The sequence below is a fragment of the Chinchilla lanigera genome, unplaced genomic scaffold, assembly GCF_000276665.1.
Source record: "Chinchilla lanigera isolate Chin_1 unplaced genomic scaffold, ChiLan1.0 scaffold00019, whole genome shotgun sequence".
In the NCBI taxonomy this organism is placed as follows: Eukaryota; Metazoa; Chordata; class Mammalia; order Rodentia; family Chinchillidae; genus Chinchilla; species Chinchilla lanigera.
Window position 1 is genome coordinate 15,199,722 of NW_004955420.1, and position 20,113 is coordinate 15,219,834.

Sequence of the window (20,113 nt, forward strand, 5' to 3'; positions counted from 1 at the left end):
TATCATCTTATATCCTGCTATTAACCTTATAATTATTATTGACATTTCACATACTAGAAACCTGAAATTCAGATTTTAAGTGATTTTTTTTCAAGGTTGTCAGTCATGCAAGGATTAGAAATCTTGGTTTTCTGATTCCAGAAAGATTCCTGATTCTCCGTCATGAGCCAACCTTCCTTCCATCAGTTCTCTTTGCCAATACTATTATGGGGCTCATTTTTTTTTTTTAATTTGATAGAGGTTTTACTTATCACTCATTGGTTGATCCTTTCTTTCTCAGGTTTTTAGCAAAGTAGCCATTCCCATTCATTGGCTGAGATATTTATGGACAGCATGTGAAATTGTTTATTTTTCTAGCTCAATAACTTGCATCCGTCACTCCTTAAATCTGGAGGCACTCACATCTAGCTTAGTAAATAAACACAAGGAAGAAAAACACACATTAAACGGATAGATTAACAGACCAATCCTGTGGCTGAGGAGAGGATTTCCTCTCTTTCCATTGTGGGTCTAACAAGCAAGGTGTGTGCCAACAGATTTTATAAGCACCTGAGAACAGCAGTGACAAGTAGCGACTGGTTCAAAGACGTACAGGTGCTTTTAACATTTCCCCCAAGGAGCTGGCCAGGAGGGACCCTAACCGGACTGCTGTAGATGGAGGGGAACAGTCAGAAGGAGCATCGGGCTTTACTCAACCAAGGAGAAGAGAATGAGCTGGTGAGTGTCCTTTTCATTTTCCCCAAGTCTGGGAGCTGTGGTACACACTCAGGTAAATGAGAGGACAGACGTCAGCTCTGGTGATGCTATCCTGGGACGTGGAAAAGGTGAAGCCTGGTAGGGCTTTGTGAGAGCTGCAAGGCACAATCATACTGAGGGGGAATCTACAGGTGCTGAGGACATTGTGTTCTCTGAGTGGTAGAGCTCTTGCCATCCCCATAGCTGGTGGTCCAGGTGATGCTTCCTAGACATTTGCAGAGTCCGTCAGAGTACACTGTCACATGGTGCTCATCCGGATGTGTCTCATTGTCTAGGTCACAGTGCAATTGGACATGTAATTTCACCATGCAACTGGTGCAAATGGAAATGCTTTCTTGTCTGACTATTCTTTTGCTGTGCCTGCATAACCTGAGCTCACATGCTTTGGCTGGGGTCATACTTTTCACTAAGACCAAGAGAAATTGTGAACACCAAGTGCTGAAGAAATAATGCACAGCCTGGGATTTTAGCACATATTAAAAAGAACTTCTCACATCTTTGATTTTTTTTTTTTCTGCTGCCACTTCTTGCAAACATATATAAATCTCAAAAAATAATCATTAAAAATTGAAAACTCTTACAGTGTCTATTTGGTGCCTAGGAGTTTGCATTTATGATTTAATCCTCAGGCCTCAGTATGAAGGAGCTAATTGTATTTGATAGAAAAGAAATCTGAGACCAGGGAGATTAAGTAACTTGCTGCAGGTCATGAGCCTGCAAAGGACAGGCTGGGAATCCAGCTACTCCTTGACCCTTTACATGCCAGGCTGCACACTGCAACAGGGCTCCCAGTTAGGCAATGAGAGAAGGAGATGGGAAGCAACAGAGGGCTGCAGGGGGCCAAATAGAGCCTAGAGGACATGGTTCTCACATCAGAAGGGTATCTGTTTCCGTCTCCTGTCTGGCCTCCCAGTCTGCCTATGAGTGCTGTGGGAAATCCACACCTGCTCTCACCACCTAGTGTCCTCAGTTAATTTAAGAAAAACAACGTGATGTAATGTAGATTACATCTATAGCTGTGCGGTCCAATAAGGCAGTCCCTGGCCTCCTGCAGTTTTTGAGTACTGGAAAAGTAGAAGGTCCAAATGGAAATATGCTCTATGTGTCAAATACTTATCAGATTCTGTAGAACTTTGTAAAAAATGAAAACTGTCCTATGAATGGTTTTCATATTGCTTACATGTTGAAATGCCATTATTTTAGATAGGCTGTGTTGAGTAGAATCAACTACGAAAATTAATTCCACCTGCTTATTTTTACTTCTTTAATGTGGCTGCTGGATTTAACATTACAAATGTGGTCCATACTTTCACACTACGATGCCATGCTGAGCTCTGTGCTGGTACAACGCTTTACAAGTTTTAGACTAAAGGCATTAAAAAAAATCTATTTACCTGTGTTCATTGCTGAGTGACTCTGTGCCAGGTCCGATGTATTTTGAACATGCAGGTAGGTGTTCAGGAAAATCTTACGCTGATCTTTCCTCTTCACTAACTAGATGCGGTATCGTGAGACTGTACCTCTGTGTTTTACTCCCCCAGGCTCAGGGAGGGAGGCAGCGTCCCAGGATTCTTCCTTCTTCATTCCTACTTTTCTGTGAATGATCAGACACTTCCAGAGACATCCACCAAAACAAACCACTCTATTTGGGATCTCACCACACTGCCCTCAGGCTCAGGGAACTCTGGGGAGTGGAGCTGGCTGCCGATTTCTCTTTCACAAACCTTACTCTTGGGCAGACAGCATAGAGGCAAATCCTACTCCAGCCGATTAGGTAACCCAAAGGGTCAGGTGGGTCCGTGGGAACGAAGGACCTCAGTGCACAGGCTGAATGAAGAGGAAGCTGGGACTCAGCTCCAGGGAAGCCAAGAGCTCTCCTGCAAGCCAGCAGCGCAGGGTGGTCAGATCTACAGCATTTTGAAGGGAAGCCAATCGTTTGGGTTTTCACAGGAAATAGTCCAGTTGTGGATTTTAGAACTGAATTTTTAAAAACAATGAATAAGTCAAAGTAAACCCGGTCATGACACAGTCCTCGCCTGGCAGCTGCCAGTCTGCGGCTCTTGAAGCTCCTCCTTCCCCGAAAGGGATTCTCCTCCGCCCAACCTGACTTCTACTTGCATTCATCGTTTTAAAGCAGCAGTCATTTGGGAAGGTGTGAGACCATCTCAGGTGAGAAGCAGACACTTTGGAGCAAATAATTCCTTCAGTCAAACACCCAGGAAAAAGCTAGGCGCACGGGGAAGGCCCATGAGTTATTCAAGGGCAGTCTCGGGTTGTTTTGCTGCGCTCAGTACCGATATGAAGCTTCGTCTTAGTTTCTAGAGTGGAACTCAAGCACCGCCCCTGTCTCCTGTTCTCAGGCCCTAACTCCTGCGGGGGCGGGCGGGCAGCTAATGTTCCTGCCCTGGACACTTGGTGGGGTTTGCCCAGCACTGTTTCTTTCCACCTGCAGGACAGCCTGGGCGATGGACACCTCCGCTTTACAGACCTCGATTTTCTTTTCAACCTACTCCACCCAAGCCCACCTTTCCCACTTTGTCTAACTCTGAGAGTCTTTTTTTTTCTTTTATCTTTTTAAAAACATTTTCAGTACTAGGCATTGAACCTAGGATTTTTGCACCAGCTACATCTCCTGCCCATTTTTAAATTTTTTATTTTATGACGTGGTTTTGCTAAGTTGCACAGGTGGGACTGGAACTTGCAATCTTCCTGCCTCAGCCTCATAGAGGGCTGGGATGAATCCGCAATGCCTGGTTGACTCTTTCTCCTTTTCCTCTCTACCCAAAAGCTTGCCCCTTTCTTTTGCAGACAGCTTTTCTCATCTCCTCTTGAGGGCCTCAGAGGACAGACAGCCCCTTCACGAGGCCTGTAGAACCCAGAGCCGAAGCCCGGAAAGGGCATGGAATGGCTGTGGCTGATCTGGGCTGGTGTCCAGTTCGGTGAGGCCAGTCCCCCTGCCTGAGTTTCCAGGCAGGTGCATTGGTAATACTCAGTACTACTGGGCACTGTGATGAGAATTAAATAAACAGATATAGCTTTTCTAAAAATGTCTCCTGTGAAAGGTGTCAAGAGGTTTTTTAGAAAGGTTTCTTTTGGTTTTCTAGAAAGGTTTTGTTTTTTTTCCTCCCTGTCACTTAGGTCTGAGAAATACACGGGGAAAAATGTAGGCAGAAACAACAGGGCTGCTTAGGGTCTCAGGTACATCGCAGTTCTTAGTATGGTCTACATTTCCCACACTTATGGGCCTATGAACTCCTTCCTGTGTGTGTTATGCATGTACGTGTAGAAGTGTATCTGTACAAGGAGGCATGCACAGATCCCTCCTGACTCCACTGAACCTCATAGGAAAGGATGGGATGTTCCAATGAATAACAGTAGTATTTCACACCGTTACCCTCCTGGGGGTGGATATCATTCTGTCTCTTCGCAGCTGGGCACACCTGGAGGTGCACTGTTCTAGGCAGCCTCCACTCCAGGTTCCTCCCTGACCATATGCACTCAGCATTTCTTTTTTGCAGAGGGTGTTTGCCTTCCCTCAGTGAACCCTGAGGGAAGCCTCTACCCTCATTAGTCACAAAGCCCGACCACTGTGTCTGAGTGACTGGTCCAAATGGATACCCCCTGCCTAGATGTGAAAATTCCAAGTGAGAGCAGCCCAAATGAGAGCGATTCCTAACTGCTAGGAGGGCATTTGGTCTCATTCTCATTTCCTTCTGCAAAACTGTGGAGGAGCTCTGAACTCTGAGACAGTGGATGTGCGGCTGGGCTGAGCTCTGCTGCCAGCCACATAGTGGTGGGAACCTTCTGCACCTAGCTGCTTGCCTGAAAATAATGCTAGTCACCCTCCTGACTCACAAGTTTTGGGAGGAGCATGTACAAAATAAAGAAAGTACTATAAAAAGAAGTTCATTTGCCTTGCATTTATGATGTGCAAATTGAAAAACCCAGACATATGCACATTAGGTAAATGTGATGTTGAGCATATTTCCAATTTCTCTGATTAAAACTTGGAGGATGATAATTGCTGGAGTTCTATCATTCCACAGTAAAATAATATGTGAAGGCTTGATTTGAAAAATTGGGCACTTTGAGTGCTTAGATTAAATCACATAATGTCGTATATTCCTTACCCTCCATGAGAAGACATTTCCCCCTGCTCACTCCCCAAACAATGAGGGATTAATGTGAACAGGTGAAAATTGAAAGTGAATAACCAGCCCTATTGCCTCTGTCCTGTCAACATTTATATTAACAACTTGGATGAAGGCAAGCTTATCAATCTACAACTGACACCTAGCTGTGAGACAGAGACAGCAATACAGTTGACAGAATTAATATTTAAAACCTTTTCTAAGCTAGATTTTGGGAAAGAAACTGTCAATATGTGATACAACAAGTTCCACTGTTGAGCTGTTGTTTTACATTATTATCAAGGTACAGAGTGAGAGTATAAGTGACTTGGGCTTAGGATGTGTGCATGACATAGTGATTGAAGTGCTTGACTTGATTATGACTATATTTTAGTAGTCAGCCAGTTGTTGCTCCAAATAATTAGTCCTGGAATGTCTTGATAGAAGTATTTTTTAACAGAAGAAATAAAAATAGTTCTGCTAGAACTAGTGTATGTGGAGCGATATCTCTATCACAAACCAAAACTGCAGTATTTAAAAGAAACTGGTAGGAGTTCCCAAAATAACAATCACAGTATGGTGGTGATCTTCCAGTAGTTGAGTGGATGATGTGGAGAATGAAATGGAGGTTGGTAGACTCCATCCTGGTTTAATTTCCTAACATCTGTGGTGCAAGAATCTTAGGAGGACACTCTCCCAGTGGCCTTTGCCCTTGTGTAATCTCCTCTAGTTGCACGTGGGAAGAACATATAAATATGATAAGCTGTGGCTCCTATGATTATGCTACATTATAAAGTGAAAGGGATTTTACAGGCATTATCAACACTGTACTCTGCTAAGGTCCTTAAAAGGGAGGCTTGCTGGGCCCGACCTAATCAGGTGAGCACATTAACAAGCTTGGTTCTTTCCTGGAGCCTAGAGAAATTGAAAGCATGAGAAAGATTCGCTGCAAGAGAAGTTTTCTTTTGAAGGTGGAGGGCACTGTAAGTATTCTTTAAGAACCGATAGTAGCTTCCAGCTGTCAGGCCACAAGAAATACAGGCCATGGTCTGAAGATACCAGGAACTAAATCCTGCCAGCAGCCACCTGAACTTAAGACATTACTGAGCTACAAGAAGAACCCAGCCTAGGTGACACCTTCATTTCAGTCCTGGGAAATGCTCTGTTGAGGACCCAACTAACTGGACTCAGCCTGTGGGAACTGTGAGATAACAAATTCGCTTTGTTTTCAACTGCTAAGCTTGCTCTGTAGACAGCAAACCGGTGCACCATCACAGCTGACCGGCAAGAGTGTGTAACCTTGCGAAGTTTTGCAAAACCTGTTTCAATGGACAATAGAGGTAAATCTGCCAAGAACAGTTTACAGCTATTTCTTCCTGGCAGGGAATTTGAACCAAATGATCTGAGGCTCCTTTAGATCAGTGATATTCTTATTCTACAGACAATCTTTAACAGTGTGTGGCTTATTGTCCCATGCCCTTGATATGGGCAAATTCTGCTTCCAGAAACTGACCCTACTAATCAGGTGAGGCATCACATTTACTTTTCCATATCAACTATTCTCTCCCTGCTTGCCTCACCAAACAAGCACTTTTACTACACTTTAACTCATAAGAAGACCACCTGTTAGCTCTTCTGATGTAGTACAGCTCAATGTTACAAGAATGTCTATGACCACGAGTGAGAATTTGTTCTCTTCTTCAGTACTAGGTTTTGATTCACACTGCTGGAGAGTGAGGGCGTCTTTCTATTCCAGAAGGAAAGCACAAGGGGAAAATCTTATAGGTTGAACTATTCAATAAATATTTTGAACATCTTCAAGATTCAGTTTCTTTGAGTTACAAATAATAGTAATTGATAAATATCACTAACAGTACTTATTTTAATAAATAATATGGCCTAGTTCATAGTTATTGTGAAGATTCATTGACATCTAAGTAAGTACTCGAGAAAGATTTTCTCTGATTGTTGAACATAAACATAAGTCAAAGTAACTGAAGAGATCTTGTCCTTGTACAGGGCATTCCATGGCTTCAATTCCAAGCATATCATGTGGGCACATTATGTGAGACCATGACTAACAATGCTTGGTATTTAGTGATAATTAGTAGCTACAGTCAAACCAGTATAGAGGGTTAAGCAATAATGACCAGAATATCATGATATGTTAACCAGGGACAATATTATCCTCACATTAAAGAGAAAATCCTCAGTGCACTGGTGGAGGTAAAGAGAAGAGGGCAGGGTTGGAAGACGGTCCTCCCATCTAACACATAAAAGAATGCTGTTTGGCATGTCCAGACAGAAGAAACAAAGGGTGCATTGTTTATAATAAATAGAAACTGGACACTGTGATTGTTGCTTAAAAAATTATAGAACACAATGAATTGTAGCCTCACAGAAGGACACAAAGATATGATCTCCTTGGTCATGACTCAAGTGACTAAAAATCTGAACAGTTAACAAGTTAGCAAATGTTTACTTGTTCTAAGGCTGTTGAAACATTCTTACCATGGAACAGCCTAACAAATTACAGCAAAGGAAATACAAACAGAATAAAACTGGCATTTACATTTACAGAAGGCAGTTATTTGGGTACCTAGAGTTATTTTTTATTATGTCATGGTTGGATAAGTAAAATTCTATCTTTACACCGTAGAAATCTTGGACTGTGTAAGTTAAAATCCCATGGACTCTAAACTGAGATATCCATTCTGAAGGATATGAATCATACACTACTATACCTGTGGTGTTGGGTAAGCAACAAACATTTCAGATGGTTAGACTCATAAACAGTGAATGCAAGCATAAAAAGATTTTTTAAAAAAATGTAAAAACCTCCACAAGACCAGTCTTGAGTAAATACTGAAAACTCAGTAGCAGGGAAGGATACCAAGGGGACCATTTCCACAAGACTAGGAGGATCCACCAGAAAGTTTCTGAGAAAAATATTTAAATGAAGACTCATTCTATAACTCTCCTTTTCTGAAGGATTTAACCAAACTTAGTTCTACACCTGATGGCAGGTATAGGAGCTACTAAGAAAATAAAGGGAAATTATTTTAAAACATGCTTTTTATAGGATAATTTATGTATGTTTCCATTTAATTCCTGTGAGGCGATCACTCAAATACTCATTTTGTAATCATGGAAACTGAGGCTCAATTAAGTAACATATGTAAGATCACATTGCATAGGCATGCTATTATACTGCTTTCCTACTGTGTTGTAGTGTGCGTGTGTGCATGTGTGTGTGTGCATGCGTACACACTCATGTATACAGCTACCACATTTAGCTAACCTTTGAATTCACATTTATCTTAAATCCCTTCTCTCCAGTTTCACATACTATAAAAGTGAGCAGATTCCTTTTGGGGCTCTACTTGATTTCAATTTTGACAACTTGTGCTCTTGTGGGACAGCAAAACCTCCATTTTAGCCATCAGATCAGTCAGTTTTAGAAACAACATTTCATTCTGCATACTGCCTGTGGTCAAATCATTTCACAATGAATCTGATGGGATTATCCATTTTAATTTACTGAAATTTTGTTGAGTTGTGTATTACCCAAGGCAGTATTAACTCTTAACACCTCCTGAGCCTTTAAAATGCTTCCTATGGATTATCTTACTAGTTTCTCACAATGACCTTAAAAGATAGTTATTGTTATTTCCATTGCTGGAGGAGGAAATCAAAGTATCCAGAGAGTAAAGTGCGTCATCCCAAGTCATATATCTGCTTAAGTGGTGCTTTCTTGTTTAATGTCATGGCCCCAACTTTTAAATACTACCCCAACTTACTTCTGTTGTTTTGTGTAACCAGCCCTAGTTTCTCCGTGAGTTAAGCAAATTTAACTCATAGTTGGTAATGGATGGAACAAGGGGCAGAGAGGCTCTGGAGGGTAATGGCAGGGTACAAAGAACAGAGCCTGTGGGGTCAGACCTGGAAAGAGACCTTGGCTCTAAGTTGTGATATTAGGTGATAACCTCATTGCTTCTTCTCATCATGTTTCTTTCTCTCTGTATCCTGGACTTAGAAAAAAAAAATGATTAGGGCTGTGGTGCTACTCCTGGAACCTGGAATACAGACAAAAAAGTCACAAGAAAAAAAGCAGGGGGAAGGAAAACATTGCTTGGAGAGAAAGCAAATCAAATCTGTGTGACATCTCTGTGTTCTTCAGCCCCAGTAATAGGTGGCAAAGCTGGGCTCCTGGCCTGATGGAACACAGCCTGCTTCTATTACCAACTTCGCCCCAAGGTATTGAATCTGAGAACTGAAACTGTCACCTCTCTTCCCCTTTGACGGAAACTTATCAGAACAGCTGTTTACAATGACAGCTTCCCTTTGCTCAACACCTCGCCCCTCTCCTCTGATCTGTACAACTACTTGTCTAGTGTGTGCTATTAATTTTCTCCCAAGTACAGAGGCGGAAACTAAAGCTTAGAGAAATGAAATCCTGAGGTCGTATGAATAATAGGTGGACTTGGCATTCTGATCCTCTCATTCTGGTCCCTCTATCTTTACATTTATACAACTCTGGGTTCTTCTTATTTTCCTCTGGTGACATGAAATGTCACTCTACTGTCCTACATTTCTCAGTGAATTTCACTGGGGGTTTACAAATATTTAGGAGGAATCTAAGTGATTCAAGCTGGGTTAAAAGAATAACCTCTAAAAAATTAAATTACACTTGTAATTAACTGGTCAACATGAAACATACTGTGATAAACTCTAATAAGAAAACATTGATGAACCCATTGAGAGTATTTGATTAAAAGAAAATCAGATAAAGCAGTAATTCCTTAACCAAAATCTCAAGTCCCATACCCAGCCACATTTCTTGGGGGAAACAGATATGATTTAGAAAGTTTTACCAAGGATGATGAAGCCAAATTATCAAAAAAGCAATAACATTGCTTCTATTCCTCTTTCTTTGAGGTACCACACCTTTCAGGAAGGTTCTTTGCCTCTCCTCTTTCTTTCATTGTAATAGACAAAAAAGGTGTCACTAGCATGGAAGTATCGTTCACAAAAGCCTCTATACTTATCTTGGTAAGCTCTTTATTAGGAATATGATTTTACCTCCACTTCTATGAAAATCAGCTCTTAGTAATTGTTCACACCAGGATGGGGGTGAACTACAGTGTTCCAGTATCACTAAACTTCTCATTTCCTCTGGATCTCTTTTACTATTTTTTTTATTAGCTTCTGAATTTTACTGTAATTTTTGGTTCCTGATTGATCCCTATTAAGACAATTAAAGTCCCTTTCATCTGCATGGAACAAAGTATCTTGTAGACAAACTCATCTCACTGGGTTTCTCTTTTACTTTATTAACATATAAAATAAAGCAATGTCAACAAGTGCAGTAATTTTAAGGGTACGGTTCAGTGACTTCCATTATCAATCAGTTCTACTCATTTTGAACTTGTATGTACTGCTTTTTGGAAGTTAATTTACTCAGTATTAATGCTGGAAAATTGTTCATGTGGGTGTACACATCAGAGGTTCATTGTGTTCTTCTTTTTCAAAAGATTGCTTTGTAGTGTACCATCATACAAAAATCCAAAATGTATTTGTTTTTCTCCTGTTGATAGACTTTTGGATTGTTTCTAGTTTGGGGCTTTTATGAATACAGTTAACCTAAATATTCTAGTTTAAATCTTTGGGGGGATATTTGCATTCATTTATCCTGTCTAAGAATCTAAGAATGGAGTAGAGAAGGTATTTATTGCTGTAGTAGTTTTGCGATATACTTATACCCATTTACATTTCCATCAAAAATATGCGTAGATTCAGTGAGGCTGAATAGAGGAGGAGTCACGTTTGAGCTACAGAGAGAAAATCAACTAAAAACACAGGCAATTGGAAGAAAGGGAGGCACATACATTCTGATGCCAAAATTAATCTGAAAGACGAGACTAGTAGATCAAACCAGATGTAGATATAAAACTTTATAAAATGGTATACCAGCCCACAGGGCTGCCAGTGGCACTGTCACCAGTGTGCTGAGCAAGAATTGCCATACTGGGGAGCCTCTAAGAAACTGATGGGCTGTAAAAGTGTGGATAACTCAAGCCACATAAGATAGACTTGGGATATAAGGCCTCCTGCCTCTTTTGCCTTCCTCCACACAGAAGATGCTGCAGCCCAGCAGCAAATTTCGCCAGCACACAGAGGGGCAAGTGAACCTGGAAACTGCTCCCTCCCTCCCTGATGGGCTGCCAGCATTTTTGTTTTGTTTTGTTTTGTCTTGTACCTTAGCAGCTAACTGGAACCCCTGGCAATAAGGTTAGGGACTGTAGTGGAGGTGGTGCATAACCCTTCCTGCCCTGCCACCAGTGGCTTGAGAGAGGGATGCAGACATGTGGTATCTAGCCTTGGGAGGCTGACACTCAGCCAGCTGGAGAGGAGACTTAGGGGAGACGTGGCAGTGACACAATCCTCACTCCCACTCTTCAGCCTGTGGCTGTGTCTTGGTCAGGGTTTACTAGAGGAACAGATATAATACAAGATAAACAAATGTACAAGGAATTACAAGTTTGGCTTACAATGGTCAGCTACAGAGTTGGATGAGGAAGCGTGCAGAGGGTGTCTGCACGCTGGAGATTGAAGAGCCCAGCCCCGGGCCTGGAGCTCGCTGCAGTGTCCTTGCAAGTCCGTATCAAAAGGATGATAGGTCTGCGACAGAATGCTGAAGAATATACGATGAAGGCCGGAGAGCCAACACCAGAAGGCTGAAGAGTCCCAGACGGAAGCCCAACAGTCTGCACCAGAAGCCAGGAGACGACCGAGCTGAAGGCGAAGACCGGAGCTCCTCTGAAGAACCAGCAGCCAGTCCTTCCTCAATTCCTTTTTTTATGCAGTCTACCCGCTCTGGGGAGGTGGGAGTGGTTCTCCGCACCCACACCCTCTGCATGCCTGCCTCTTGCACAGGCTCAGGATGAATACAAAGTAAGCACCCTGGACCCCTTCTGAGTTGCATAGTTAACCTTCTAAACTTCTCAAATTAACACAATAAACAACATCCCAGAAGGGTAAGGGCGTGTCCTTTTCACCCAAAGAGGCAGAACTGCTGAGTCACTTAGCCAAACCTCTAAATTCCCCAAGTTGACACAATGTATCAACCATAACAGGCTGACAGGATAGAGACTTGCCAGAGGGGATAGAACAGAGGAGGCCATGCAAGGAGTGGGAAGAGTCAATTGTATAAGGGACAGGGGAAGCCCCAGGCTGTCCCTGCCTGAGGGTACTGCAGCAGCTGGGATAGTGACCCAGAGACACAGGGCAAGGAGTGTCCACCAAAGGACATACATAAAGTTACTGGCTGAAGACTCTGGTCCCAGCCTCCACCTTGAGGCTAAGATCAGCCTTGTATCCGGCACTAATCCCACTGCAGACTTCATTGGTTTACTTTGCAGTTTTGGGCCTTGACTTTGGCACTACCACAGAACCATGGACACCAAACAAATTGTTTGTTTCATTTTCCATTTCCTGTCTGTTGTTTTTTTTAGGTTGTTTAGGTTTTTCCCTTATTTTTGTTCTGTTCTATTTGTCTTCTTTCTTTCTTCAACTGTCTCTCTTGATTTTATATTTTCATGTGACTGGACATTGTCTCTAGTCTTTCTGCTTCACTTAATAATGTTTTTCTTTCTCCTTCATTCTTTCTCTCCTGTCCTCTTCTTTAGTTTTCCAAAGCCTGAGTGATTATCCTTTGTCCTCTAACCATTTTTCTACTATATTTCTCTTCATTTATCTCTCTGTTTTGTTCCCTAACTTTCTTAAATTTGCCCATCAAAAAGTAAAGTCACTCAAGTAAAGGGAAACTGCATAAAAGTTCAAGATTTATGTTGGAACTTGTTATATAACTGTACATCTTGTCCATATGGTTAAAAGTACTAAATTAATAGTTACCACAGTTTTTCAGTCTCTAGGCTGATGCTATTGTTATTGTTAACTATTTCTTGAGCTGGGTTGTTATACCTGTCGTAATCAATTGTTCTTTCTTGTATAACAGTGTGAAAGTCTGGGTTCATAACCATCACCATAGTTCAGTACCAAATATTTAGCAACATCTTATCCCTAATACATTGAGAAGGTAGGATCTTGAAGCAGGCACATAGGCCAAGAACTACCTAACATCTCTGATGAACAGACTTCTAAGGGAAACCTTGATACTAGTGATAATACTATCTACTATAATAAATTTATAAGCATCAATACACACACACACAAAATAAAAAAATAGAAAAATGACAAGATACAGAAGCAAAATGCAACATAGACTTCCACCCCACCCAGGACAAGTCTAGGGAACAAAACGGTAGAGGAAATCAGAAGCCACCCACATGCATTTTCTGAAATGATAGCACCAAAAGTAATAAAAAAAAAAAGAAGCAAAAAAGAAAACAAAACCCAGATAAATGAAGATATACAGAAAACAAGCTCTCAGATAAAAAGAGAAATGACAATCATAATGAAGGACTTGATCAATGAGTCTAAAGTAGACACATAAAATAACAAAGGAGGGTTGGGACTATAGCTCAGTGGCTTAAGTGCCTGCCTGGCAAGTGCAAGGACCTGAGTTTGAAAAAAAAAAAAAAAAAAAAAAAACCACACAAAAAAACAACCAAAAAACAACAAAAAAAACACAAAACAAAAAAACCACACAAAAAAACAACCAAAAAACAACAAAAAACAAAAAACAAAGGAGCTTAGGAAAATGATGGAAACCATGAATGGCCAACATAAAAAAGAAATACAATCTATGAAACAGAGTCAAACAGATATCCAGGAGATTAAAGACGCCACTAAAAGCATATGAAACTGATTGAATGAAGGCAAGGAGAGAATATCAGATGTAGAAGACAGAACTGTGATTAATGACCAAGAAAAGGAAGATATCTTAAAAATAGCAAGGGACAATGAAAAAAATCATCCAACAGCTGCAAGGTGATGCAAAGAACAATATAAGATTGATTGAAGTCAAAGAGAAAGCTAAGATGGCATAAATGCCTTAAAAAAACCTGGTCACAGTAATAATGGCAGAAACCTTCTCAAACATGGAAAAAGAATTTGACATGCAATAAGTGAGGCATATAGAAATCCAATTAGGCATTACAAAAATAAATCTACACCAAAGTGTATAATAATCAAGATTCCAGAAATTTAGCACAAGAATAGAATATTATAAGCAGCTAGAGGGAAAGAAACAAATCACTTACAATGGAAAACCCATCTGAATCACATGAGACTTCTTAACACAAACCCTTAAGTCAAGGGCAGCTTGGAGTGAAGTATTTCAGGTGCTGTAAAATAACCTCCAACCCAGACTGATATACACTGCAAAAGTATCTTTCAAAATCAATGGAGAAATAGGATACTTCCATGACAAAGAATGACTGAAGAACATTTCTGAAGGATATTTTATTTTATTTTTTGGTACTGGAAATGGAACCCAGGACCTTGCACTTGCCAAGCAGGCACTGTACCACTGAGCCACATTCCCAGTGAATATTGTAGAAAGAGATAATAAAGATGATAATCCCAAGAACACCAGTAGAAAGAAACCACCAGGCAAGGCAAGCAATATATAGAGGGGAAAGGCAGGGAATCAGCATTAAGAAAATCATACAATAGGGATAAGCCATTATATATCAGTTATAATCATCAATGTAAGTGGTCCCTATTCACCAATCAAAAGGATGAGAGTGGAGAATTGATCAAGAAACAAAATCTAACAATATACTGCATACAAGAAACACATTTAATTAAAAAAGAAATTCATAGAATTTCTTTTTAAAATTTCTTTTATTTGAAAATAAAAGGATGAAAAATTACACTCCATGTAACAGTAATCCAGAAAAATTCAGGGGTAGCTATTGTATTTGCAGACAATGTGAACTTCAAACTAAGACTGATCAAAAGAGATAAAGAAGGTCACTACATATTTATTAAGGAAAACTCCAAGAAGAAGAGATAACAATCATGAGTATATAGGCACCAAATACTGTTGCATCCAACTATATAAAACAAATATTAATGGAAATGAAAAATCAAATAGCACTGACACAATTGTAATGGGGGACTTTAATACTTTACTGTCACAAATAGATATATCAACTAGACTAAAAAATCAAAAAAGAAATATCAGAACTGAACGAAACTAGTGAACATATGGACTTGGTAGATATCTACAGAGGGTTACACTCCTCAACATCATAATACACATTCTTCTCAGGGAGAAGAATGCACATGGGACATTTTCCAAAATAGACTACATACTAGCCCATAGAACATGCTTAAGTAAATGCAAAAGAATTGAAATTATTCCATTCATATTATCAGACCATAGTGCAATAAAATTGGATATCAATGGCAAAAAAGCACAAAAACTACATAGAAGCATGTAAATTAAATAACACCCTCCTAAACAACCAATGGGTCACAGATGAAATAAAAAAAGAGATGAAATAGTATCTACATTTAAATGATAATGCCAATTTAACCTACTGGAAGTTTGGGACTCGGTGAAAGCAGTCCTAAGAGGGAAATTGATAGAGGTGAATTCTCATATCAGCAAACAGAACAAGCTCAAGTAAACAATCAAATGTTGAACCTTAAATTTCTAGAGAAAGAAGTGAAGCCCAAAGCTCATACAAAGGAGGGAATTACAAAGAGCAGAGCAGAAATTTATGCAATAGCGGTCCTGTATACAAATAACAAACTCACTGAGAAAGAAATTTAAAAAATAACACCTTTCACAATAGAATGAGGAAAAGTGAAATATGTAGAAATCAATCTAATAAAAGAAATAAAAGAATTCTACACTCAAAACTACAGTACACTGAAAAAAGGAGATTAAAGAGGTATTAGAAGATGGAAAGATATCCCTTGCCCTTGGGTAGGAAGAACCAGCATAGTAAAAATAGCCATACTCCCAAAAATGTTATACAGATTTAATGCATTCTCAATCAAAATACCATTAGGATACTTCACAGAACTAGAGAAAACATTCCTACAATACATTTGGAACTAGAAGAGACCTAGAATAGCAAAAACAATTCTGGACAACAAAGGCAAGGCAGGGTGCATCACAATTCCTGACTTGAAATTATACTACAAACTGCAGTGATAAAAAACAACATGGTACTGACAAAAAGTAAAGGAACAAACAAACAAACAAAACAAAAACCCCAAACCCTACCAAAAACCAGACCTGAGGATCAATGGAACAGATAAGAAGATGCAGAAACAATTCAAAACACACACAGTCACTATTTTTTTTTTTTTTTTGGTTTTTCTCTGGTACCGGGAACTGAACTCACGACCTTGTGCGTGCCAGGCAGACACTTTTGCCGCTGAGCTAAATCCCCAGCCCCAACAGCCACTATTTCTGTTTTTCTTTTTCTTTCTTTTTTTTTTTCTATTCTATCTTTGACAAATGGGCCAGACACATTCATTGGAAGAAAGATAGCTGCTGTAACAAACGGTGCTGGAAAAACTTGCTTTCCATGTGCCAAAGACTAAAACTAAACCCATATCTTTCACCATGCACTAAATTAAAATCAAAATGGGTCAAAGATCTAAATATTAAAACAGAAACACAAATCTGCTGAAAGAGGAATAAGTAGAACTCTTGGAGACGTAAGTGTAGGCAAAGACTTCATGAACAAAACCCTGATTGCATGAGAAATACTACAAAGAATCAACAACAAGGATTTCATCTTATTGAAAGGCTATTTTACAGCAAAAGAAATCATCAACAGAGTGAAAAGTCAACCCATTGAGTGGAAAAAATTTCATCCATTTGTTCCTCAAACAAAAGTCTAACATCTAGAACACATAAAGAATTGAAAAAAATCGGACTCCCCGAGTTTAAAGACCCAATACAAAAATAGATATCTGAGGTGAGTACAAACTTCTCAAATAAAGAAGTACAAACACTAACTAAATTTATGAAAAGATGTTCAACATCACTGTTAATTCAAGAGATTCAAATTAAAACAGTAGTGAGATTCCATCTTACCCCAGAAAGAATGGCTATTATCTAGAAATCAATCAATAACAAATGCTGGTATGGATGTGGAGAAAAAAGAATACTTCTCCACTTTTGGTGGGAGTGTAGACTGTACAACCACTATAGAAATCAGTGTGAAGATTCTTCAAAAAAAAACTAGGACCCAGCTATTCTCCTTCTTGGTAATTTTCCAAAAGAATTAAAAGCATCATACTACAGTGATATATGTGCACCCATGTTTATGGCAGCACAATTTGTTATAGCTAAATCTTGGAAAAAACTCAAATGCCCATTAACTGATGAATGGATAAAAAAGATGTGTTTTTTTTTCATACTGTGGAGTGCTTCTCAGTCATGAAGAAGGACAAACTTGAAATATTTCTAGGTAAATGGCTGCACCTTGAGACCACATTCTTAAGTGGAATAAGTGGGACACACCTTTGTAAATATTACAGTGTCCCTATGATGTGATAAACTGAAAGTGTAAATAAGGACCAAAATATATAATAGATATTGTGAAACAGGAAGAAACTGTTCAAAAGGAAAGGGGAATGAGGGAGGGGGTGGGGGAAAGGAAGGGAAAAGAAAAAAAAATGAGAAAAGAAGGATACAATGTAAACAAAGTTTTATAAATAAGGAAGGGAAGAGGGGTGGAAGGGAGGGGAAAGGAATGGGGAAAAAGAAGAATCAAGTTATATCATGTGCCGATATAACTTTAAACACACACACATATATAGTGTGTGTGTTTAAAATTATATATATATATACACACACACACATACACACACATATATATAATGTGAATTCTATTTTCTGCACATTTTTACTATATATAAAAATCATATTTTATGATATATTAAATCATATTTTGATATATTAAATCATATTTTTGGGTGTTCTTTGATTGTATCATTGTGTCATTGTCACATTGTGTAGCTTCAGAATAAGTCTTCCAACATGGTTGTGTAAATATTCCAACTTCATTTCTTTGTAGGATTCACATTGCTATTCTAAGCTGTGACATATTGCAGTTTTATTTTTTTGTTGTTGTTTTCTCAATGATATGATAATGAATAGCTTTTTGGATATCAAAACTCATCTTGAAATCCTCTTTTATAAGGTACCTATTTAAGCCTTTTGTCAGTTTTATTGTGTTTTAATTTTTTAATTGATTTGTAGCAGAATTTTATGTAATTCAAAAATGAACTCTTTCATATATATCTACATATACACCCACTCATATATCCATATTTAAGTTTGTATCTATAGTTATATATTTATATTAAAATCTGTATATATACATCTATAACTCTGTATGTATAGATGTATATATAAATCCATATACACACATCTCTATATATCTGAATCTATAGACACAGCATACAGGTATGTAAATATATATAATATATATAAATATATATAATCCCCATCTCTATATATCTATCCATATATATGTAATCTCCATCTTTATATCTAGATAGTATCTTCTTTGTAAAGGTTTTGAACAGAAGTTTTTAATTTCAGTGAAGTTAAACATATTTTTGTCATTTTTGTTTTCTGTTTAAGAGCCATTTATCAGGGCTGGGGATTTAGCTTAGCTACACAGCACCTGCCTGGCAAGTACAAGGTCGTGAGTTCGGTTCCTGGTACCAGAAAAAACACACCCCCCCAAACCAAAAAGAATAAAGAACTATTTATCTTCTTGATATTCATGAAAAATGTTCTCCTATATTTTCTTTCAGATGATGTATACATGGAAAAAGTATGTGCTACCTCAAATTTTTGTGTGTGATATAACATGTAAATGAGGGGAACTTCATTTTTTTCTTGGAATTCTTCATTTTGCTTTGGCAGCATTTATTGAGCAAAGCCTCTTTTCCCTGCTTATTGCAGTAGTTGCTTTGCTGTAAGAGAGGTGATCATGTTTTCTGGCCTGTTTTGTTTTGTTGCCTTTTTCTCTATATTTTGTATATCTTGAATTCCTAATTACTGTGTTCTCCTCTGCTAGTGTAAGTCTGCCACATTTGTTCACTTGAGTTGTCTTGACTATCCTAAGCCCTTTGCATTTAAACACCAATTTTACAATCAGCTCACTCATTAGCACAAACATGGTGATTTTTATATAGAAGTTTATTATCTAATTCCCAAACTTAATGTAACTCTCCACTTATTTATATCTTTACTGTGTCTTAACAATAATATATAGTTTTCAGTTTAAATGTTTTCCATAATTTTGTTAGATTATTATAAGAATTACTTTTTGTTTGATGTTATTATAAAGACTAATTTTCAAATTGCTCATTACTAGTATATACAAGCAAATTTTTTTTTATACTGACATAGTATCCAACAACCTTAATATGTTCACTTATTAATTGTTATAATTTGCTTGAACATTCTTTTGGATGCTTAAGTATATATAACCATGTTATTTATGCATAGAATTTTACAGTTGTTAAAATCTCCTTCTCTTTTTCTTGCCTGATTGTAATGGTGAAGACTTCCAGTCCTACACTGATGGATATTAGTGCTTTGTTTGTAACCTCAGGGAGAAATGCTCAGTATTTCATCAGTAAGTATGGTATGAGCTGAGGATAGTTCCATCTAGTTGTAGTTTGCTGAGAGTTTTTGAAACAATCATGTAGCCATGCTGAATGTTACCTGCCTTTTCTTTGGTAATATCTAATGTGCTGACCTTCTGATTTTCTTCCTGGAAAAAGCATGTAGTGTGCCTTTTATTATCCAAGCTAACAGTCTTTGCTTTCAGTCACAGTATTAAGAGTACTAACCTTTCATGTAATTACCGACATAGTTGGGTTACTTTTATGATGTTGTTCTGGTTTCCATTTATTCTGTCTGGTTTTTTTTTTTTTTTTGCTGTTGTTCAGTGAAGACTGTATCATAGAATGCCCCAGGTTTCTCCATTTACATCATACATTTGTTTTCACATTATCACAGTCCATTGTTTTGGTGTTTTATAACCTACCAAGCTATTAGCTATCCTTTAATTCTCCCAATTACAGAGAATGCTGCGCTGAAAGTTTTGTAGTCCTCACTTTTTCTTTTATCTGTTATTTAATTGGAGTGTATTTCCCAATGAGGAATTATTGATGCAAGGGGTAGAGGCATCTTCATAATTCTTGATACCATCTGTAGCCTTATTTTCCCTAATAAATTACTCTAATTCAACAGGTTTTAGCAATATGAA

General features: G+C 38.6%; 1 protein-coding gene across 1 annotated transcript in view; it reads left to right on the top strand.

Moving 5' to 3' along the window:
* Positions 1 to 442: 442 nt before the first annotated feature.
* The window catches only part of Atp13a5 (ATPase type 13A5), a 103,743-nt gene continuing 84,072 nt past the window's right edge, over positions 443 to 20,113 (top strand). Inside the window, exon 1 of the mRNA XM_005383208.2 lies at positions 443 to 717. Coding sequence (XP_005383265.1) covers positions 655 to 717 — 63 coding nt within the window. The 5' untranslated portion in view covers positions 443 to 654. The remainder of the gene's footprint in view (positions 718 to 20,113) is intronic.